This window comes from Pseudochaenichthys georgianus, chromosome 5, assembly GCF_902827115.2.
Source record: "Pseudochaenichthys georgianus chromosome 5, fPseGeo1.2, whole genome shotgun sequence".
Taxonomy (NCBI): domain Eukaryota; kingdom Metazoa; phylum Chordata; class Actinopteri; order Perciformes; family Channichthyidae; genus Pseudochaenichthys; species Pseudochaenichthys georgianus.
In genome coordinates this window covers 41,167,108-41,191,640 of record NC_047507.1, presented here as the reverse complement: position 1 = coordinate 41,191,640, position 24,533 = coordinate 41,167,108, and the positions used below count along the sequence as shown (strand labels likewise).

At 40.8% G+C, this 24,533-nt stretch overlaps 1 protein-coding gene across 3 annotated transcripts in view; it reads left to right on the top strand.

The window, feature by feature from the left end:
- The window catches only part of LOC117447326 (copine-9-like), a 237,482-nt gene that overhangs the window by 52,668 nt on the left and 160,281 nt on the right, over positions 1 to 24,533 (top strand). For all 3 annotated transcript variants that reach the window (XM_071203218.1, XM_034084027.2, XM_071203217.1), the window contains exons 3-4: positions 10,282 to 10,328; positions 17,304 to 17,407. In XM_071203218.1, coding sequence (XP_071059319.1) covers positions 10,282 to 10,328; positions 17,304 to 17,407 — 151 coding nt within the window. The remainder of the gene's footprint in view (positions 1 to 10,281; positions 10,329 to 17,303; positions 17,408 to 24,533) is intronic.

The window sequence follows — 24,533 nt, the reverse complement described above, 5'->3', positions numbered from 1 at the left end:
AAACCATGTCAGTGGGCTGACATGGTTTGAAATCAATATATCAGCATCAATTATTTTTGAAAGTGTAATACATAAGAATCAGTTGATTGTTACTATTAATGATCTGGACATGCAGAAGGACCTGCACCCTCTCTTCCATCTTCTTTAGTCTCTCTGTCTTCTTCCTGTTCATTACTCTCTCTGTCCTCTACTCTTTCTCTTTGTTCAATCACTCCCTCGTTGTTCACTTTTTGCTCCTCCTCACTTGTCGCTCCTGCCAGTGAATTAAAAGCAATTCAGCTATTTAAACTGTGGGTTTTCTCTGGAAGTTTTTCCTTGTACGATGTGAGGGTCTAAGGACAGAGGGTCTAAGGACAGAGGGTGTCGTATTGTCATACTGATATTCTGTACAAACTGTGAAGTCCACTGAGACAAATGTAACATTTGTGATATTGGGCTATAAATAAACATTGTTTGATTGATTGATTTAGTTCATTTCACTTGTTTGTTTGCATTTTTTTTTTTAAATCTGTTTTGTTTGATTCTCAAAAGAGAACAAATATGTAAGCAAATGGTGTTTTATTATGAAATCATAATTGCAATAGATGTATGTTGTTGCCTATTGTAAATGAAGACTATTGTTATAGATAGATACATGTAAATGGGGTTATTAACAGAGATGGGGTCGTTACTAAAAAAAAGTAATATATTACATATTACTTTAAAAAAAGTAATATATTGCACTACTTCGTTACTCTCTACATAAAGTAAGTCGTTACTTTACTCGTTACTTTACTCGCAGGGCCGGCCCGCCCCTCCCTGCAGGCAGATCACGCAGACTGCTAAAGTTTCAAATGTTCTCTTTAGTTCAGTTTCCATTGTCACATAAGACTGATCCAGATCCTGAATGTTTTCCTATCTGACCGTGGCTGTCCTCTGTCTCCTGCTATCTGACCATGGCTGTCCTCTGTCTCCTGCTATCTGACCATGGCTGTCCTCTGTCTCCTGCTATCTGTATATTTTGCGCCGTCTATCTCTGCTCACGCGTGTTGGCCATGTTTTGCACTGGAACCAGACACCGCAAAGACTTCAGCCGAGCACGTACGAACTGCGCATGCGTGAGTGGCAATAACTCTCCTTACCAGCAGGTGGCGGTAGTGTGTATTCGTCATTCAAAACAGGCAACAACCGGAAAACAGAGAAGAAGAACAGACTACGTGATATAAACAACCACCAAATAGCTGTGCGTTAGCTTCACCTTAGCATGTGTTCTTTGCCGGTGTTTGGTGAGGTTTGATTATGACTGATTTTAGTAAGTAACGAAGTAACGCGTGTCGGGGCGATTTTTTTTTTTACATACATAACGCTCCGAGACACCTGACAACATGCTGTTAAGCAGAAGCGCAGAAAGAGCATACTATTTCAATTTATATTTATTTATTGTCTCAGTACTCGCATACATTAAAACTAAATGTGTCCTCTGCATTTAACCCAACCGCAGTGCAGCGCCCGGGGACCAAATCTGGTTCCAAATTCCGTCTAGAACGTTGTACAACCTGAAGATACAAAACACATATTTCTGTTATAACAACAATACTTTTAATAACATAGCCGTAACAGTAGGCCTAACAGTGTAATACTTGTTACCGATACAGTAAACAGTATTTAAATAAATGAAGAACGAAAAATAAATGAACGAACTGTATGCCAATAATTGCCTTAGTCCCAGATGTTCCCACATTGCTCCTATTATTTTCACTATTCGGATCAAATTGAAAAACTAATATAAAAAAACAATTCGTTTGCTTGCTTGCAACTATTTTCCAAGCAAAGTAAGAGCACGATTTTATCATGTGTAACGTTACTGTTTAAACGGCGGATAAAGCAGCTTCATCATGGCAACTTGACAACAGCTAAGCTAAGCTAGGCTAGTACTTACAGCAGGGGTGGGGAACCTCCGGCTCCCGGGCCGTATACGGCCCGCGAGACCATTTGCTACGGCCCTCGAGGTAATTTATAAACATACGCAAAAAAGAAAAAAATTAAAGAAATCTAGACCGCAAAAAAAATAAACAAGCGAGTACCTGTTTTTCCTGGCCAAGGTCAGGGTCCTTGAATACATCACGAGCCTAACGTGTCATCACGTGGTATATGTCTCGTCTGACAGGGATGCAGTTCTGACGGAGAGCACCAGAACGCCGCTCCGCCACTTCCACAAATTGCAGTACCCATAAGGAGCTGTACACATGCTGCAGTTTTTGCGTGGCTGTGTCTTTTGTTGTAAGATCTGTTCATCTGTCATACAGTCAATAACTTTGTTGTTATTGGCATCTAGTTAGCTAGCTATGCTAACGAATATAATAAGCTTTTTCTACAACCAGTGAGGTAAAGGCACATCTTTATATGATCATTATAGTTATAAAAAATAAGAGAATAAAGTAAACAGGTATAAAATACTATATGACAGTAAAAAAAAGTTGTTATTAAGAATAGTTTGAAAGGGGAGTGATTTGTAAAATATCTATAAAGAAAAAGAAAATCTGTTTTGTTTCATATGGGTGTTGAGAGATGTATCCATAGATCTCTTAATGTTGCTCTCAAAGTGCACCAGATTGATGCTTTTAACTTCAACATTTAAAAAAAAATCTTCCCGGGGGAGAACACCCCCCTAGAGGAGGTTAGCCCCCCCCCACACTTAAATCATGTTCACATGGATAGGAAACTAAATACATTTGAACACATCTTGTGTCCATATCTTTCTGTTTTGGTGGTCATGCCACAACCGTGCACGTGCATGCATCATCATGGTAAGATATCTGGATTAAGAGGTTGCTTTTTCTTTGCACAGCATGAAAGAAAGGCGAAATGAATGGGCTGTGATTTTAGTATTTTTAAGCAGAGGTCAATCATTTGTACGGCCCTCGGAGGATGTTGGAAAAATTGAAATGGCCCTTGAGGGGAAAAAGGTTCCCCACCCCTGACTTACAGCATCCGGTGACTTTTCAGAGTTGTTGTGCCACCGTGGTAGGCCAGTTTCTTGGCGCATATTTGGCACACTGCCTTCTTCTAACCGTCGTCCAATTTAAAATGGTCCCACACAGCTGAAGTCTTCGGCATTTTGTGTTCAGGTGTGTGAAACGAGGTGAGGCAAGGTGAAGCGTGCCGTTTGCGTTCGTGACTGTGAGTGAACGCGATGTCAGGAGCACAGGCTGAGATTGTATATATTTCCGCATTTTAACAGTGCAATTCAAAAGTATAAATATAGTATAAGAATATGGCAATTCGCCTTTATTGATAGCATACATTGAGGGAAAAAAAAAAAATAGAAAAAAAAAAAAATAATAATATCTGACCAGCTTCAATCTTGTAGGCTACTCACTCCGTTTCTTGTAGCCCTCGAAAGGTTTTGGAGGCCGATGCCTCGGTGAACGTGAGTTGTTTGGCTTTCTTGTCCGCAGCAGCAGAAAGCATTTTCGAATGTTTGAATGAATCTAAGTGGGTCGTCACCGTGGATTTTCTCTTATGCTCCAACACAGTTGCACGGGGTGCAGAATAGTTTCCCCCCACTTTCGTGCAAGACATCGGGGAACTGCTTTGCCCGGTCTTTTGCAGAAATGTTCGTCGGTAAATGAGATGGATTAGATGTTTTCATCTTGGTGTTTTCTCTCTCGTGTGAGCTCCACACGTTCACTCTACGGTTTTGTTTACCTTCTGTGATGCGCGAGCTGATGACGTCGCGTCAACATCATCATCACTTCACGTCAAGAGGAGTTCACTTTTTTTTCCCTCAACTTTGTGTGGAAAAATGCGGGGATTATGCGGCCTTTTGATAAATATGCGGCCTTTTAAAAATCTGCGCCATTTTGCTGATTATGCGGTAAATTCTGCGATCGCAGAATCGCGTTTTTATGGAGGGTCTAATTAGAATGGACTATTCTTGTCTGTCACATACTATTCTTGTCTGTCACATGAGTGGCGCAACTGAAGCGGTATTGCACGAAAGGGAAATTATTTTGACCGGACATTTTGACCGAAGAGATTTAGATTTGCCGGGAACACATTTTGTGTGCTTCGCGGATGCGCTCGGCTCCTCTCGACTGCTGCTCGGGTCTGCACGGTCAGCCTCCGGATGAGGAGGCATTCGTTCAACCAACTTACAGTAGATAACATTACAAACATTTTTAACAGGGGCCATAATAGTGTAAATAACGTTTGTTTTGGCAGTTATAACTGAATGTAATGTTTTCTACTTTTTTACATCTGGGAAGCCATTTGCCTTCATCAGGTGGAAAGTGTCTTGACCAACAAATTAAGTATTTCTTATAGCTATGCAGGGCATGCAAGCGAGCAAACACAAACAAGTGAAATGAAGAATACAATTGAAATTGTACATTATAATATTGTGGTGGTTCATCTTATAATTCAGTCTAGAGAATGCACCAGACAGCATCTAAGACCTGCAAAAATCTAAATGTTCTAGGGGGAGGCCCCCCAAACCCTTCGTGCCTCATTTCGTCCACGCGCATTTTTCAGGGCAATCTCTATTGGGCTCAGGGCCATCTGTAAATTAGCTTAGATGGCCCACAGGGCCAAAATCCTTAATGTCATGCACTGCTAGGCCTGTGCAGTTGGTATCAGCTGTGCCCAGCATGGGCTCCTCCATCAGGCCTGGTCCTCCTCGCAGAGGAAAGACCCTCAGTCCTCTCCAAACCAACAGACAGGACGTCCATCACACGGAGGTTTCTCCCTGAAGTCTCTGCAGCTCTCTCTCTGGACACCACGCTGTCTCAATCCGTCCACACTGAATATGAGAGGGGGAAAATGAAAATAATAAATGCTTTAGACAATAAGAAATATAAAGTTGACTGTTGAGTTGCTCAGTTTTTTTAGATTGTCAATACTATTACTGTATAACTAATATCTCAGGTTAAGAGGCACATTAAAATAAAGATTGGTCTTTAAATTCCTTTTTGTCTTTTGAATTAGACAGAGAGGGTGGGTATAATTTGAGAGAAAATCTACATTTTAAACAACTCAAGGTCAGAACAACTCTGAGAAGTATGAGTATAACAATCTGTGGCGTGATTTTATGGAATGCTTTGGGGCAGGAGTTAAAACAAAGCACAAGCATAATTCAGTTTAAAAGGATGTACAGAAACACTTTTTTGGAAAACTATGAGAATGAAGAGAGGTGATTGAAGATGAGAAATTATTGTATATGTATGTATACATGTAAATGTAAGTAGGAATAACTTGCATAATGATTTACAGGACAATCATTGATCAAGTAAGGGGTGGGAGTTAATAAGCATTTGCTTCCTCCTACTCCCCTTCGGACACATATGATTTTTTATTATTATTATTAATATGAAGACTTTTTTTGTATCATGAATGTGGATAAATACTGTATTTTAACAATACGGTATTCTGTTTTTTCACATTTGTTATTTTTTATTTGTTATTTTTTTAATCTGTTCGAAATAAAGATTGAAATGAAATGAATTGTTTGTCTAAAGTCAAGGATCTAGAACTGGTACTTAGTTTTAATGATACAGTCTGGTTATTATGCTGTTTTGGAGGAGGCATCACAGGTAAGAGCACTAACTAGCTACCATCACATGTACCTTAGCTTGACTTAAATGTATTAAACGTATAATTAAGTGATATCAAAATATAAATAACTAATGTCATGCATACAAACGTTAAGGGATTTTAAGATTCTGAAGTATGCTAAAATCTCAATAACTTAGATTATTATTTATAGTTTTGCTGAATAGTTTCATGTCCGCTTACCTTAGAAACGTAAAATACGACGGCAGTGTGCAGATGGGGAGCATGTTAGCTTAGCTTGGTAGCTTCAGCTAGCTCTGGAACTTCCAGCTCGGTGGCAGCAGGTCCCGCCTCGGCACCGCCTCTTTGCCCTTATTTGGAGCAGGCGGAAGTTGAACTCTGACGTCTATGTTGAGCCGTTAGTGGCCGACTCCGCCCAGATCCATATCCTCCTGGGACCCAGCCCACTGTAGTGGACATTTTGTTAACATGCATCTCCTTTTACTCTTTTGAGCTACTCTATCAATCCCTGATGTACTGTACAGAGGACATCCTGGTCTTTCCAGTGATATGTAATTGGTTAAGATTGCATGCTGGGAAGTTCCTCTTTCTTTTCATCCAAAATGGCTGGCATACGAAAAACAAAATTGTATAGAAGCAGGAGGAGAAGTCAAATATTGTTGAATAATTGTAATTTTTACCATGAAAATCATGTTCTTGTTTATTACATGTGAGGAACTATAGAATTAGTTCTGAAAGCAATTAAATAATTCAAGTTTTCAAATAACAGGCCTTTTATAAATGTCCATTCTAGTGGACGTCAGGACTATCTTCATGGACTTTATGACTCAATATTGTTGCAGGAGACGGAACTGAAGCAGACATTTTCTGCACCAGAAAGTTCAGGAATATTAAGATTTTAAGCTCTCCGATGATGAGAGAGATGAGGCTTTCACACCTGGGATAGAAGAGGGTCAAGAAGAAGGGGGGAAAGATGCAGCAGGCTCCATGAGCGCACAGATAGATACATAGAGACAGATAGGGACGAGCTGGAAAGACATGGCCCCCTTTGGGCCAAGAGTAGCACGTATGTCTTATTGTTGTTTTTATTTTAAGTGGAGCCACGAAAAATGAGAATTGCCTCAGGAATGCAAGCTTTGTTTCTATGAGCAGGTCAAATGGAGACCACATCCATAAAACTAGTCAAGATGACCCTACAGCCCGTGCCGACTGGAGTCAATGAGGTACTTTCCCCACATTGACTACAAAGTCTTTGAAGATCTGGAAAGATTCACCAAAAACCAAACTAGTTTTTTAGTGACCAAACAAACAGCAATGTTCAGATCAATGACTTATTCATGTTTTAAATAAAGGTGAATGTATTATTGTATTAATATCACTCTATAACCATAATACGTTACATAGTCCATCTGTTAATTTCAAACTAATATGGTCCCGACGTCCTCTACAGTGGACATACTGTAACATTTAAAAAAAAAAAAGTCTAAATTGCAAGATGTTTTTTTAACCCTAAATAGGTAGGAAATCACAAAAAAAAGGAAATTGGAAGACACTTTTTTTCCTCGGGTCCCAGGAGGATATAGAGAGAATATTCTATTATAGTCTATGATATTTACACCTGTTCATTTTGTACATTTCTAAAAATTAAAGTTGGATGGAAATACTTAGTAGCCTTTCTTCCCTGAATTATTTGCTCCTATAACATATCATTGTTGATGTTCCGCTCAGAGCCGAAAAAAGCACTGTGTTAGACATGGGCGGAGCCTCTCTGGTGGTTGACTAATCAGAACAGAGTGGCCGAGCTGACCAATCAGAGCACACTGGGCTCACAGGGAGGGGGGTGGCAGGAGCTCCAACAAGCCGTTTAGAACAGAGAGTGAATACCGGTGAATACACACTTCTAGAGTGCTATATTTTAGTTAGCTTAGTGCTGTAAATGGAGACCTAATTGCCTTGGAAGAACGTGATCCAGAGAAAGACATTATTGCATTATGGAAATTGAGGGTGAAAGGGGGAGCAAGCTAAATAGAGTAGCAAAGTCCCTCCCCTTTCGGGGGAGCTCCATGGGACCTTATTTTGAAAAAATGATGTCTTGAAGTCAGTGGAGAGAGAAAGATTATCTTTCGATCCCGTTTGAATTGTGCCACGAATTACACATATGTTTCAATTTAAAAGATAATTTTGCAAGTCAAAAAATAAAAATGTGCCGTAAAACTGTGAAGTAACACATTTGTTTGTGTGAAACGCTTAATGAACTACATCTCTGGTCTCGCAGACTCTCACAACAACACACGTCACCAAGATGGCCGTCACTACTGTCTTATCAAAAAAGGGATTAACTACCCTCACTATCAACACAATGAAACACGTCCAGAAGAATGTCATGCAAAGCTGCCTGCCTGCCTTCCTTTGATTCTCTCTGAACTGCCTGGTCTTTTTAATGTTTAATGTCAACCATTTGTGCAGATAGCATGAAGTAGAACAGATCGCCGGTGCTAATGTAGCGTTAGCATTTCTCCTCCGGGCTTAAATGGTGTATTATAGAATGATCACCCCGGTGTGACAGTACTCTTCAAAGGGTTCACGAAATATGACTACTACTTTTATTGTTTAACATTTTGGGTTACTTGATGTTACTTCATATTAAGGCTAATAAAAATGACAAGGCTAATACTGTAATGCTAACTAACGTGCTTGCTACTAGCTAGGTAGCTAACTTGATCCAGCCACTCCTGGTCCTTTCATCAGACGGGAAGCGAAAGAACGAGCAAGACCCATTGCTGGTATGATTACAGCCTGGTACTAAGCACACAGGCATCTTGTTAAAGTTATCTTATCTTAGCTATCTCTTATATTTAGCAGAGGAAAACAATTGTGACATCAGTTATGACATCACTTACCTGACTCTGGGATTTGTATTCTTTCTAGTTGCGTATTTTTCATAGTCTCACGGCCTGTCCACACAGCGGCGTGCGTTGAAGCTTCCAACGCTTCTGCCCATTCTGTTTGAATGGGGTGACGTCACTTTTAGCCGAACTGCATCGTGGGAAGCGACGCGGAGCGTTGCTGGCGTGGCTCGCTGCAAAAGTTGAGCAATGTTCAACTTTTGACGCCTCGGCAGAAGCGTCAGCCAATCGAATCATATGCCAGTACAAGCTCTAGCCAATCAAACCGCTGCTTGTGTGTCAGGGGCGGGAGATTCATGTGATTGGTTGTTGGTCGAGTGTCAGACACGCCCGCCGGCAAGCGTCAACGCACGCCGCTGTGTGGACGGGCCGTTACACTGAACACAAATATAAATACAACACTTTTGTTTTTGCTCCCATTTTTCATGAGATGAACTCAAAGATCTAAAACATTTTCTATATACACAAAATAACCATTTATCTCAAATATTGTTCACAAATCTGAAAAAATCTGTGATAGTGAGCACTTCTCCTTTGCCGAGATAATCCATCCCACCTCACAGGTGTGGCATATCAAGATGCTGATTAGACAGCATGATTATTGCACAGGTGTGCCTTAGGCTGGCCACAATAAAAGGAATTGTGTACAGATCCTTGCAACATGGGGCTGTGCATTATCATGCTGCAACATGAGGTGATGGTCGTGGATGAATGGCACAACAATGGGCCTCAGGATTTCGTCACGGTATCTCTGTGCATTCACAATGCCATCAATAAAATGCACCTGTGTTCGTCGTCCATAACATACGCCTGCCCATACCATAACCCCACCACCACCATGGGCCACTCGATTCACAACATTGACATCCGAAAACCGCTCACCCACACGACGCCACAAACGCTGTCTGCCATCTGCCCTGAACAGTGAAAACCGGGATTCATCCGTGAAGAGAACACCTCTCCAACGTGCCAGACGCCATCGAATGTGAGCATTTGCCCACTCAAGTCGGTTACGACGACGAACCGCAGTCAGGTCGAGCCCCCGATGAGGACGACGAGCATGCAGATGAGCTTCCCTGAGACGGTTCCTGACAGTTTGTGCAGAAATTCTTTGGTTATGCAAACCGATTGTTGCAGCAGCTGTCCGAGTGGCTGGTCTCAGACGATCTTGGAGGTGAACATGCTGGATGTGGAGGTCCTGGGCTGGTGTGGTTACACGTGGTCTGCGATTGTGAGGCCGGTTGGATTTACTGCCAAATTCTCTGAAACGCCTTTGGAGACGGCTTACGGTAGAGAAATGAACATTCCATTCACGGGCAACAGCTCTGGTGGACATTCCTGCTGTCAGCATGCCAATTGCACGCTCCCTCAAAACTTGCGACATCTGTGGCATTGTGCTGTGTGATAAAACTGAACATTTTAGAGTGGCCTTTTATTGTGGCCAGCCTAAGGCACACCTGTGCAATAACCATGCTGTCTAATCAGCATCTTGATATGCCACACCTGTGAGGTGGGATGGATTATCTCGGCAAAGGAGAAGTGCTCACTATCACAGATTTTTTCAGATTTGTGAACAATATTTGAGAGAAATGGTTATTTTGTGTATATAGAAAATGTTTTAGATCTTTGAGTTCATCTCATGAAAAATGGGAGCAAAATGATGTCTCCTACTATTCTGCTACTCAATGTTTTCTTACATTTCTGCAAGAGGAGAGCTTATTTAGTGAACACTTTGCGAACAGTTTAGTACTAAACCTGTGCTTATCTGCTTTCATGACAGTGCAGGAGTAACTCTAAAATGTATGCATATATTTTCTATCCTCAGTGGTGGTGTTGTACATACAAGGCCTGGGGACCAAGGAGTGGAGAGAGGTGAGTGAATGAAATGCTTTTCAAAATTCAATTAAATCAACCTGTGAGATTTAAAGATTAAAATGACAACTAGGCTGATCAAAGTTTGTGCTTTGTGGAAAGATCAGATGGGTGGTAATAAGCTGCTCGCATATTTAGACATGTGATATGTAATGGTACTGTTAGCAGGAGCAGTAGAGGTACTCAGTGGTGGAATTTAACTAAGTACAAATACTCAAGTACCTTATTTAAATAATTTAGGTACTTGTACTTTACTTGAGTATTTTCACATTATGCTACTTTATACTTTTTACTCAGTAGATTTTTTTCTGACAGATTTAGTTACTAGCAACTTTGCAGATTTAGATTAATATAAAATATAAATCAACTAATACATTATGATATATTTTGATAGGTTAAGCTACCGAGTAGTATAACGTTATTTAAATGAACCCCACCTTTACCAAGTGCAACACTGAAGTGATGAACACATTAAATCAACAATTATAATAGGATAATTGTATATGTAGTGACCACGATATCCGTTTGTTTTTTGTCCTTTGTTTGTGGCTCACTCGTGGGGCTGACCGACGAATAGACGCTTGTCGTTTGAGAGAAAAAATATAAATTTCCAGATGCGATTGAAAAGTAAGATAGTTTATTCCAAAAAAGGCAAAAATAAATAAACGTTTTTAAACAAACTATTTGTCCTATAAACTGATATTTCAATGTTAAAGGCAGAAGAACCAAGCTGTGACGCTCCCAACCAGTAAGGTCTAAAAACTGTTTGCTTCAGTCAGCCACACCAGTAGGCTGCAGCACCTCTCCTTTTATGCTGCAGCATCTCGACCTGCAGGAGTAACGCACTCAAATAATAAATAAATAATATACACCACAGAATCTCAGGTTATACTTAAAAGATAAGATACTATAATCTAAGGAAATGGCTCCTACAGTAAAAAAAGATGTATGGTGATAAAAGGCTTAGACACGTAAATAATATTTTGATGCCAATACTTTTTTTATTTAATTTGAAATGTTCTTGTAACTAAGTATTTTTACACTAGTTTTGATACTCTTACTTAAGTAGATCATTTGAGTACTTCTTCCACCTCTAGTACATACATTGTATCAGTGCTAGCAGTGATCTGTAGCAGTTTATTGATGGGACACTGGTTTATCCATACTGTATGTCATTTCTAAATATGTATTATTTTTTCTAAATAATTACATTTTCAAAAATGTGTTATACTAATAATCTTCACTGGTGAGCCTTAGTTACAATTCTTTGAAGCCTACAACCTATACAATCTCCATGGCCTTTAACACTCCAGCCTTCCTGTGTTGGGTATTATAAATGATTTTAGGCTGCACCAATAACTGCCACCTGCCATTACTCTTTTAAGAAGAATGTATTACTACAATGTGTGAACAGTACACACATTGCAGTAATACATACTACTTAAAAGAGTAATGTGTTCTGTTCATTTTAGTTAAGTTCACAGACTGTTCTTTGTGGGAAATGGAAAGCAGGAAAAGCACAAAAATCAGTCTTCAAAAAGGCAAAGAGTCTAAGAATAAAAAGGTCAAGGTTAACAATAACTACAACCCTTTAAAAAGCATTTATCATTCTTAGCATAGTTGAGATTACAAAATGTAAAAAATGGCCTTTGCTTCCCTCCAGTAAGGTCACAACTAAAGAGCGTCTTAGTAGCCGTGAAGCAAAGTGCCCTGTGACGGTCACACTGATCAAACTGCATACAGCAAACAGAGCGTAATAAAAAGCTAAGCCCTTCTGTGAAGCCTGAGCATCCAAATATAGGAATTCATAAATTGGAAACCCAACGGAGACGCGTTGGGAGGTCGGCCTGGAACGATGTGTTGCTCTCTGCCTCAGAGTCTCACTCTCTCTCACAGAGTCATTTCTGCTCTGTGCTATCACAGAAAATCAGTCCTGCCTCAGTGGGGGTCCAAACACATACATATAGATCTCAATCAGCCTCACAGGAGAGGAGGCACACTGTAAGGGCCAAACAAGAACATATTGAGTTGTATGAAGCTTGTAGAGTGTGATGCATCTGGCAGCAGGGGAGAGAGAGTTGTTGTTACAGTTTGGGAAAGGTTGGACCCAAAAGCAGATATAAAAAAAAAAAAGCCAAAGGTCTACAAACAAAAGCGAGCTTTATTTCAAAGCTGATCAGCAAAATAGCATGGCATGGATAGCACAGAGGTAACACGAGGAAAATACAATACCCAAAACACGTTTGTGACCAACATGGAGGGAGACAGGAACAAACAAACAATGAACCGACACCGAACACAGGAAGAGACTAAATACAGAGAGGGGTAATCGCAAGACGAGAAACAGCCGGGCAGGGAAGGAGAAACACAAGGGCAACAGGTGAACACAATCAGACGATTAGACACACCAGGGAGACTAATGACAGGGAGGAAAACACAGGGAGAAGGACCAGACAAGAAACAAGGAAGAAAACATGACAGGGTGAACAGAACAGCAAAATAACCCCACAACTAGACACGACAAAACTCAAACCCTGACATAACCCCCCTCGAGGGACGGATTCCAGACGTCCCTACACAAAGTCAAACATTTCCAACTGGGTGGGTGGAGGGGGTCCGGAGGACGGGTCTGGATCGACAGCCCAGGAAAAGCATAGTTCATGGAGGGGGTCTCGGGCGGACGGCTCGGGGGCAAGGCAGAGTTTGAGGAGGAGGTCTCAGGCAAAGTGGTTACTGCGTTCGCCCCCACCCCATTTCTTTGTTTACAACGTCTCGTGAGTAAGGTGCAGTACCGGAGTCCAACAGAGAGGCAGCAGCAGCGGGACAGTAGACTGCGTACTGCGAAACCTTTCCTCCCCTGAAGAAGAAGTGATCCTTCGTTGTGAAGAGTCTCTGCACCACAGCAGTAGCCCCGCTGCGACAGAGTCCAACAGAGAGGCTGGAGCTGCGGGACAGTAGCCTAGAAGCAGGGTTGGGTTGTAACAACATACATGTAACGGCGTTACGTAATCAGAATACAAAAATCAAGTAGGCTAACTGTATTCAGCTGGCGTTACATTTGAAAAACGAGTAATCTGATTACAGTTACTTTCGTAAACCTGAAGTGAATACATTTTGGAATACTTATTGGAATTATTGGTGGAAAAGTTTCCTCACAAAATGTAATATTCATTACCGGCAGAACTGTGTGCACACTGCACAGCGCTGCAGCATGTCTGTGAGCGAGAGAGAGAGAGATGCAGCGTGTCTGTGAGGCCCCGCCCCCGCACGCAGATGAGAGAGAGAGATCTCTTTTAAAATATATTGAAAGTTAGAAACGGAGATGGTTAGATAAAATGTGCAAGATAACGTTTATATAGCATTTCTTTATTGTCGAAATGATGACATTTATAATGGGATGAAATCAAAGTGAATGGCCTGCTGCTGCTGAATGCATGGGGCAAGTGACTGGAACAAGTTTTAAAAGTTATTACATCGTTTCAGATAATAATAATAAATAATAATGATAATTCATTCTATTTAGGGGCGCCTTTCAAAGCACCCAAGGACACCTTACAATTCATAACATATTCCAAGGAAAGGTTTTAAGACAGTACAAAGAATGCAGTCCGGGTGATGTTTTTTATGTGGGGTGCAGATGAGAGAGCTGTCCAGAATGACACCAAGATGTTGTGTTTGAGTTCTTGATAAGCCATGAAAACAGTAAAATAAGTGTCTCCTGTGCACCAAAACATACCCATCTGTTATGGAAAAAGAAAGTATTCAAAAAGTAATCTGAATACTATTTATAACATTCTGGGCTATATAATATTGGTTACATTTCGGCCCTTGGACAAATGTATCCCTGTCTTAAGTGTAATTTGAGATGCTTTCATTTTGAAGGCGAGTTTACGCTGTTGACAGGAAGTTGTTGTTGCTATGGAAATAAGAAAAGCTTCACAGCGGGCGGAACTTGTCATAAAGTCCGCGATAATAAAACCCACCGATTTAGAGGGAAGATATGATTGGTCAATTGTACTAATTTGACATTACTCTCTCGTTCAGTTACTATAGCTGGCCCTCTGTGAATGTACAGCAGGACAACCAATCAGCTCCTATCTTCACCTCACAGAGATGAGCTTCTTTCATTTAACCCTTCACATTCAAACAGAAACTGAATAGGCAGATTCGAAGGATTTGTTTCTTTGGATATGTTATTTTAAATACAATTAAATCAAGTTATTTTGGTAAAACCAATGAAAAATATAACTAAAAAAATATTTAAATTCTTTTATGTTTTTAAATATTATTTTGTAGAATATCTAGAGGGCCCTGACGGCTCGCCACTGTGATGAACTAAGTACTGGGAACTAAGTATGGCAAATACTTGGTGTGAAAGCGCCTATTGTGTTCCCAGAGAATCATATGTACAAAAAGTTGTAGCTCTGTAGGGACTTTGCTTGGGAACTGAAGAGTTGCCGGTTCAAGTCCTTGGACCTTAAGCAAGGCACCGAACCCCCAACTGCTCCCTGGCGCTGGAGAACCTGGCAGCCTCTTCACTCTGGCACCTCTCAATATAAATGTGTTTGTGCATATGTGTATTCAGACTAATCTGTATGCATGTGTGTATTGTGTAAAGTGTGCAGGCAATACCAGTGGAAAACTGATTTTACTTATTATTTTAATAGAGGCTTGTCTTACCCTATCTCAGTTATCCCCTAAACCCTAACCCTTCAACCAAAGGAGAAATATTAGCAAGCTAATGTTAGCTTTGTTAGTTCATTTAGTTCAACAATCATGACCTCTAGGAAGTGGGCACATACATTTGGTAAGAACTTATGTTACCCTTTTTATTTAGTGGTGCTTAAATGTCTGTGTAGTATACATTGACAATGAACAAAAACAGCTGGAGTTTCCAGATATAGTTTGTCCATTTTCACAAAACATTATTTAGCATTTACTTTTGACTTAAACCGGTTTCTGCTATACTCATAGAGGCAATATACCTTTTTGAGCTTCTGAGTGAGTTGCTGTGATCATTCATGTTGCTGGGAGCGATAGAGCAAGAATCCTATCACAGATTTAGATAAACTCTCAAGCCTCCATCCAAGCACAGTTGGAAAATATCATAGCTCGCTTCTGCTTCTCTGAGCAGATAAAAGTTGATCTGGGAGCATCCTAAACCTTATTTATCTCGCTGCCTCTCTATTTCAGCGGCTTCCCTTTAACTGTTTGTTACAGCAGAAACAGAGCCATGTGGTATGGCTGTGACTGTGTTTACCACTGCTCTTTATTTTTGAATAATCCGAGCTTTCTTCAGGCCTGGGTTGCCAGTTTGGGGTGCACCCACTGTTGGAGATCTTCCATATGGTTGCAGGTCCCACTCAGCCACCCACTTCCTCCTCCGTTTGCCTGGACTCTGGCGTAGCTGTCTGTCAACAAGCAGAGGAAACAAGCTTCCTCCCTGCAACACGGTACTGTCAGCAGCTTGTACTGTGTGGGCTGTCGGAACACATTGGAGGATTTGGCTCCAGGCACTTTTTGATGCAATTAGCAGAAAATCTAGTTTAAAAATGAATGCGGAAAAATAATAATAAAATATCTGCCAACTATCTGGTGGGTGACAGAGAACAACCTGCACAGAAATCATAACAAACAAAAAGAGACGCTGTCGAAAAACAGAGCTTATTAAAGATACTTGTCAGTTGGTGTGTATGTGTATCTCATTATTTGAAACCAGTGTCCTACTTTCCCCCTCAGTGATGGACTTGTTACCCAAACCTACAACACTCCTCCCTATTTTTTTATTTGAGAAAGTATTACTTACTTCATTGAGGTAGCAGTTCTTTATCATAAAACAGCATCCACCCATTTCTTGTCTTTTTAATGACCAGTGACATTGTCGAAGTTCTCAGGGCTCCAGCTTCTTCTTCTTCACCATGTAATAAAGGTTTGTGGCATTTGAAGTCTGTGAAATAATGTAGAGGTTGGTTAGTGTGTATCCACATCAATTGAATATAAGGAAAGAAAATGAACTGATGTAAATGCAGTGTGGTCATAGATTGTGTATAACTATAGTATCTCCTGCTTTCTATTGGGGGAAAAGTGCAGAGCTTCCCCGATGCGTGACATAAACAAAGCAGCTGCCCAGGGCCACCAGGGGCCCCACATGAACTGAACGTGTGTACTCTGTTCAGGTGCCTCTGCTAATTTCTGTTAATTATTTAAACATGCAGATGTTCCATTTATACATCCATGCATAGTCTACATGTGTACAATAAATCTGTGACAGCTTTAAGGTGAAATACTGTATAATAGAGTCTGACTCTTGGCAAAAATAACCTCCTACTTCTGGCACATAGCCTACACATGGATGTTAACACATTGGGATTTAAACTTTAACCCCACGTATTTGATGGGGTAGGAAGAGCATTTAACATGTTTGTTGGATCTCAGCGATTCACACATAAACGGTAACAGTTCATGTCAACATCATATTAGTTAGGCCCCCACCATGCTTGGTCTTGGCCTGAGTAAAGTGTTTCCACCAGACCTGGGCCTTTCTCTGTCTTGCTGCAATTACTCTTTTTGACTACCAGCCTAACCTGTTCCAGCAGGAGGCTCACACTCTGTAGTCCTGCTGCCCTGTTAGCCTGCTAGCCTGTTAGCCTGCTGCCCTGTTAGCCTGCTGCCCTGTTAGCTGCCCTGTTAGCCTGCTGCCCTGTTAGCTGCCCTGTTAGCCTGCTGCCCTGTTAGCTGCCCTGTTAGCCTGCTGCCCTGTTAGCAGCAGACGGGTGGGCTCCCAGTCCGATGCTGTCACTGCTGGTTCAGTAGATTGTGATGCAACATTGAGCCAAGAGGTTTAAAAGAAGCAACAGAACAGGAGTTACCCTTCTGCACTGTTAGTTACTTTTCTCTCTTATAAATGTAAAGATTGATCAGTGTATGTAAGTTGTTGACTCTCTCCTCATTTCATCTCTCATTTCTTTTTACCAGTTTGGTCGGACAGAAGTGATCGATAACACACTGAACCCAGACTTTGTGAGGAAGTTTGTCCTTGATTTCTTCTTTGAAGAGAAGCAGAACCTTCGCTTTGATGTGTAAGTTGGAACATCTATTTTTTTCCCTCGACAGCACCAACTTCTCTTTTATTGTGTTATACCAGAGAATGACGTCAATCAAGTCTACCTTATTGCTGACTCATACCAACAATGTTTACATGCCTCCAGTCAGAGCTGATTACCATAGAAATATATTCTCATGTCATTGTTAGACAGTACATATGCATAATCACACAGTATGTTAGCAATGTCTTCATATCTTTGGGTTACCATTGAAAAAGTCCTGAAACATTATGAAATGGAAAACTAGACAAAATAATCTATAAATAATATCTTTATACACTGTCAGTATAAAATGATGCCTTCATCTAAAACATTGTTGTAGTTTTTTTTTTATTAAATGGACATTTTTAGTAACATTAATAACTTAAGAAAATGTATATATTTATCCAGTGTAATTAATTACTGAGCATTTTTAAGAGGAAAATGTATTCCGGAAGTACAAAGTCTAAAAACACAAATGCAATTGTTCTCTTTTCTGGAATCATCTCATGATTTATTGGCCACTTTTTTCCGGGTGTATTCATCAGTAACTAAAACACTGCTCTTATGGTTCCATATCACCACATCCACTGCAGATACTGGATTAAAAACCATCTTTGGGGTGAAAGGGAATCAATATAGCCAGGGCCGTCCCTCCCTACAGGCTGCATGGGGCCCCACATTGTGCAGGGGGCCTCGCTTATGAGCTCGGCTTGTGTGCAGTTCTCCGCGCACCCGGATCAGCTGCAATTCACGACATGAAGAAGGCAGTCTCTGCATAGCATATAGGCTAATGGAGATGCAGTTATTTCCAGCATTCTTTATTTAACATTCATTCAAGGTATGCCTTTTATCTGCTAACGTACAGGAGGAAGAGTGATACACTGTCTGTCTAGTTGGCTTACATAACAGTTCAAGTTTACAGCCTAAAAACATGGAGCATATTTTTCCCCTTTTATTCATTTTTATGTCAATTTGCACATTTCATGGTGATGCTCAGCCTCTCCCCTTAACTCCTAACAGTCATCGTCATGTCAACCACAACACAGAGAAATACTGATAGAAGTGTGTGTGTAGTTGTTGACACATTGCTGACAGAGCAGAGGGAACTACATTTGAATACAGATTGTCATATGCATGTTTTGTCTTGACTATATTACAACTATATTATAATAAAATAATATAGTATTTATATTATTGAATTGATTATGATTATTGTTATTAGTAGAAGTAGTTTATTTGCAACCCTCATCTCACAATGTCGCTTGGGGCCCCAAGTTGGCCCTGAATATAGCTTTGTGATCTAAATGCAACATGAGGTCATGTGTACTTACTGCGTCAGTGTGTCTGCTTCGCTCCATAAAGGTCTGCTGAGTTCAATGTTATCAGAGGATTACATTTGGAAGTACTTGATTTTAGCATTTTCTTAAACCAACTGCTGCACGTGGTCCATTTATAATTGGCACATTCTAAAATGATAATGGATTATGGCCCACACATGACAAACCAGTTTGAAATATACCCTTTGCTACAGGGCTGTGAAGGGAGAAGGAGCTGCCAACACTTTTAGTAACAAAATAAATGAATCCCTATGGGGAGATGTATTGTGTTTTTTTTTCATAAAGCATATTCAATTATCAAGAATAATGTACCTATATTTGATTGATTCTGCAAATGTTTAACTTATGAGACAATAAACCTCATCGCTAGTGATTGGCCCAGCCCTTCGTATGTTTTTCTGCATGAGGCCCTGAGTGAGAAAAGTTTGTCCTAAACCAATGTATTATTTACTGAGCAGCTCCTCCCTCACACATTCCGCTACATCCCCTCTTTCCCCCCTCTCAGCCCTTTCCCACATTTTAGCATTTTTCTAAATGACTGGAGTCATCTGGGCTTGGATCTAAGTGTGAAGTTACACTTTAATGTGAAGAGACTCACAGAGGAGGCTGCAGGTAAAGAAAGACACGATAGGGCAAACTTAGAACTTCACCGCCTTCATTCTTTCATAGAATCGAAGATCTAGAGGGGGGTCAGAGCAGAGACCAGCGAGGGGCCAGGTTAAAGAAGAGGCTATCACACCCCTCCTATTGATCAGAGCTGCTCTATACTCGGAAGTCCCACGACCATCCCCAGGTTGCTACGGTACACACAACACTATGCAAAGAAAGTTAGGAATGTGGGTTTTCTAGTTCACTTTTTAAGTCATGTGCCAATATTCTGGTGCTGTTTCATTTGTTTAATTGAGCAGTCTGTAACAATATGTCATTGATAAATAGCTGGCTAGCTAGCTAGTTAACTGCAGTGATACTATTTCCGTTGAGGGCACAGCAGCTTTCAGCGATTTGTGATAACAATACAGTCGAAATTCCTGCACTGCATAAGTGTTCACAGTAAACCAAACCGAGACAGATTTTGAGCTGCGGAGAGACAAATGCATAGCCTGACTTATACAATGACAAACAGGTCTGTACATATTCATTTAAAATAATGCTGTACTGTTCCTAGAGCTATCGCAATGAATGAGGAACAATAATGAGCTGGAAACTCATTCAGATCCTCGGTTGGTCTACCATCTGCATAAGAGTCCTCAATATGCAGTTCATTGAGCGTTGAGATGGAGCCTCCTCCCCTGGGACGGCTGCACGCTTCGTCTTAATCTCCTGACAAAGTAAATCATTAATGCTGAATTATGAAGTAATGCAACATATAGCCCACACAGCGGCAACACACATACACTCTGTCAAGTGAAGTGCATCATGGGTGTTGGTACCTGAAGTGCCTCCTGAATGCCTTTCCTTCACAAATGGCAGCATCTTGCGTTACTGTGCCGTTTCTTTATAGAACATGTTTTCACTTCAGTCAAAAGGAAACGAATCATTTTCAAAATCAATTGTTTACTTGTTGCAGAACACATTTGACTTAAGTAATGACCAAGGTCTCTGAAATACTATGTAAATATATATAAATCACATCATGCCTGCCCTCACATTTCTATACAGCTTGTTAAATTAGTTTATCAGCTTATGTCTTTACGGACCTGAAACGCGCCAATGTACAATGCAACGCAAGCAAATACCCAGACAAACAATACAAACACCTAGCCATGAGTGCTGATAGCATATCTTTCCATCACACTTCAGACCGAGACTGTGATTAAGAGACACCTCATCCATATGTACATCACATCATGCAAAACCTCAGATTTCCATACACAGCTTAAATTATCATGAGCTTCTACAGACCAAATTCAATGTAGTGTATGCAAGGCAAGTATACAATGTAGTTAAAAATATATAAAGTACAGTGGGAATTCCTCAAATGAGAAAAGGTTTAAAATGGGTCATGTGATTTGTATAATACTGTCCATGGTCTGGGATTTTAAAATGTCATTAAAGGTTAATGACATTGTAACAAAGTCATTATAATGTCCTGCCATATATATATAATTTCTCAATTCAAGGCAAGAACATTTTATTATCAAATCAAATCAAATCAAGTTTTATTTATATAGCACATTTACACTGAACAAAAATATAAATGCAACACTTCTGTTTTTGCTCCCATTTTTCATGAGATGAACTCAAAGATCTAAAACATTTTCTATGTACACAAAATAACCATTTCTCTCAAATATTGTTCACAAATCTGAGATAGTGAGCACTTCTCCTTTGCCGAGATAATCCATCCCACCTCACAGGTGTGGCATATCAAGATGCTGATTAGACAGCATGATTATTGCACAGGTGTGCCTTAGGCTGGCCACAATAAAAGGCCACTCTGAAACGTGCAGTTTTGCTTTATTGGGGGGGGGTCTGGGGGGGGTCCGAAAACCAGTCAGTATCTGGTGTGACCACCATTTGCCTCACGCAGTGCAACACATCTCCTTGGCATAGAGTTGATCAGGTTGTTGATTGTGGCCTGTGGAATGTTGGTCCACTCCTCTTCAATGGCTGTGCCAAGTTGCTGGATATTGGCAGGAACTGGAACACGCTGTCGTATACGCCGATCCAGAGCATCCCAAAAATGCTCAATGGGTGACATGTCCGGTGAGTATGCTGGCCATGCAAGAACTGGGATGTTTTCAGCCTCCAGGAATTGTGTACAGATCCTTGCAACATGGGGCTGTGCATTATCATGCTGCAACATGAGGTGATGGTCGTGGATGAATGGCACAACAATGGGCCTCAGGATCTCGTCACGGTATCTCTGTGCATTCACAATGCCATCAATAAAATGCACCTGTGTTCGTCGTCCATAACATACGCCTGCCCATACCATAACCCCACCACCACCATGGGCCACTCGATTCACAACATTGACATCAGAAAACCGCTCACCCACACGACGCCACACACGCTGTCTGCCATCTGCCCTGAACAGTGAAAACCGGGATTCATCCGTGAAGAGAACACCTCTCCAACGTGCCAGACGCCATTGAATGTGAGCATTTGCCCACTCAAGTCGGTTACGACGACGAACCTCAGTCAGGTCGAGACCCCGATGAGGACAACGAGCATGCAGATGAGCTTCCCTGAGACGGTTTCTGACAGTTTGTGCAGAAAGTCTTTGGTTATGCAAACCGATTGTTGCAGCAGCTGTCCGAGTGGCTGGTCTCAGACTTATGGAGATATGCTCTGGTGGACATTCCTGCTGTCAGCATGCCAATTGCACGCTCCCTCAAAACTTGCGACATCTGTGGCATTGTGCTGTGTGTTAAAACTGAACATTTTAGAGTGGCCTTTTATTGTGGCCAGCCTAAGGCACACCTGTGCAATAACCATGCTGTCTAATCAGCATCTTGATATGCCACACCTGTGAGGTGGGATGGATTATCTCGGCAAAGGAGAAGTGCTATTTGTGAACAATATTTGAGAGAAATGGTTATTTTGTGTATATAGAAAATGTTTTAGATCTTTGAGTTCATCTCATGAAAAATGGGAGCAAAAACAAAAGTGTTGCATTTATATTTTTGTTCAGTGTATAAACGATTTTTGGTCGAGCCAAAGTGCTGTACATATAATAAAAATAGCCTACAGTAGAGACACTTTACAGCAAATACAACAGCACAGATTGTTCAGAATATCTCTATGAGAAAAACGACACCCTCTATCCTCAGACCCTCTGTCCTTAGACCCTCTGTCCTTAGACCCTCACATCGTACAAGGAAAAACTTCCGGAGAAAACCCACAGTTTAAGGGGAACATGGGAGAAACCTCAGGGAGAGCAACAGAGGAGGGATCCCTCTCTCAGGACGGACAGACGTGCAATAGATGCTGTGTGTAAATCGAAGAGATAATACATTTTACAGCATATAGACCGAATGTTAGGAAATGCATGTGTCTGTAATAAGAAGATGAATCCACGAGGATGTCAGCTACAATCCTGTGGAAGCCTTCAGGGAAGCAGCATGACGAGACCCAAGGCAGGACCGCAGAGACAGGTTCAGCCACGACCCAAAGTCCACGACTTAATCCAGAACTCAGGATAGAGGATACAAGACACAGGACTACAGCAAGAGGATCAGCCTCGACTCCGGACCCCGGCGTAGATATAGATACAAAACAAGAAAAAAGATTTGGCTGGGTTAATCGCAACAAGAGAATACACAGACACAGACAGAGAGGGAACAGGTCATTAAAAGTTATTCTTGATAACCCTCTAGTAAGATCTCATGAACTTCCCCACTCAATCTATCAAGACCCGAGCAGTTCTATTAGATATAGGATAAGAAACAGAGATAGGGAGCACAACAACCTATCTCTTCGTCAGATGCACTCCCCCGCTTATCTAAGCGACTCTGTACCCCGTTACCCTCTCCAAGGCCATAGACCAGCAGAGGGAAAATGGGGGGTGGGTACGGGTAAGGGTTTTTAAGAATAAACCGCAAGGGTCTAAAGGGAAAAAAGATGAAATATAAGGTACTATATTTTAAGTAATCGTATCTACTATTCCTATATTCGAATAATGTATAAACTATTTTAAAAATACTTTATAAAATCCTATGTTATGTTATAAATATTAAAATAAAGAACTAAATGAATAAATAAATAACTAAATAAATGAATAAATAGATAATTAAACAAAAGCCAAAGAGAAAAAGTGAGTGTCTGGGCCGACCTCACACATTCTACAACCCAATATCACAAATCACCTATTTGCCACAAGAGGTTTTACAATCTCATGTCAACATGTTTGACTGGTTGTGACGTAATGTTCCTCAGGGTGGGAAAATCATTACTGACCCAATACTCCCATGTCCAATGTACAGTTCTTCTGCACCTACGACACATATTCTCTCTGTGTGTATTCTCTGTGGAGAATCCCTGAGCTGTACTCTGAGTGGTTGTGAAGAGAGGAGGATTTCTTAACAGTGCATGAAACCCACATTATGCCGTGTGAATCAACATTCAAAACCCAACTCAAAACCCACCTGTTCAAACTGGCATTTTCCCTATAATCTGTACCCTGTGTCCTTTTGTAGTCAATTTCCTGTTGTTTGTCTTGTCTTACCCCGGCTGATACTTCACTAAATCGACTGTTTTAATTTGTAAGGCATAATTGTAAATGTAAATTGTAAATCTGTAACCCTGTAAGGCAGGGGTCTCAAACTCAAGGCCCGGGGGCCAAATCCGGCCCGCGACTTCATTTTATGTGGCCCGCAAGAGCTTGCAAATCATATAATACGTTTATAATACGTATAATAATATGCCCATAAACTACATGTCCCACAATGCATCTCGTTTTGTGACATGCGCACTGAAGAGACTTGCAATTATTTGCCCTGGACTTCTGCTTTCAGACGTAGTTAATTACTAAGTTATTATCCTATCTGATAATAATCCAATTCAGAGGCAATAATGTAATATAATACATTATTTTATATATATATTATATATTTATATAGTTACAACCGGCCCTTTGAGTGCAACCTTTATGCGAATGTGGCCCGCGATGAAATTGAGTTTGACACCCCTGCTGTAAGGTGTCCTTGGGTGTTTTGAAAGGCGCCCCCCAAAATAAATGTATTATTATTATTATTATTATTAAGGCTTTAAGTCTTGTCACGACCTAGCTCTGAAACCATAACAAAGAGAGGGAAAAGCAGGCTGATGATAATGGTAAA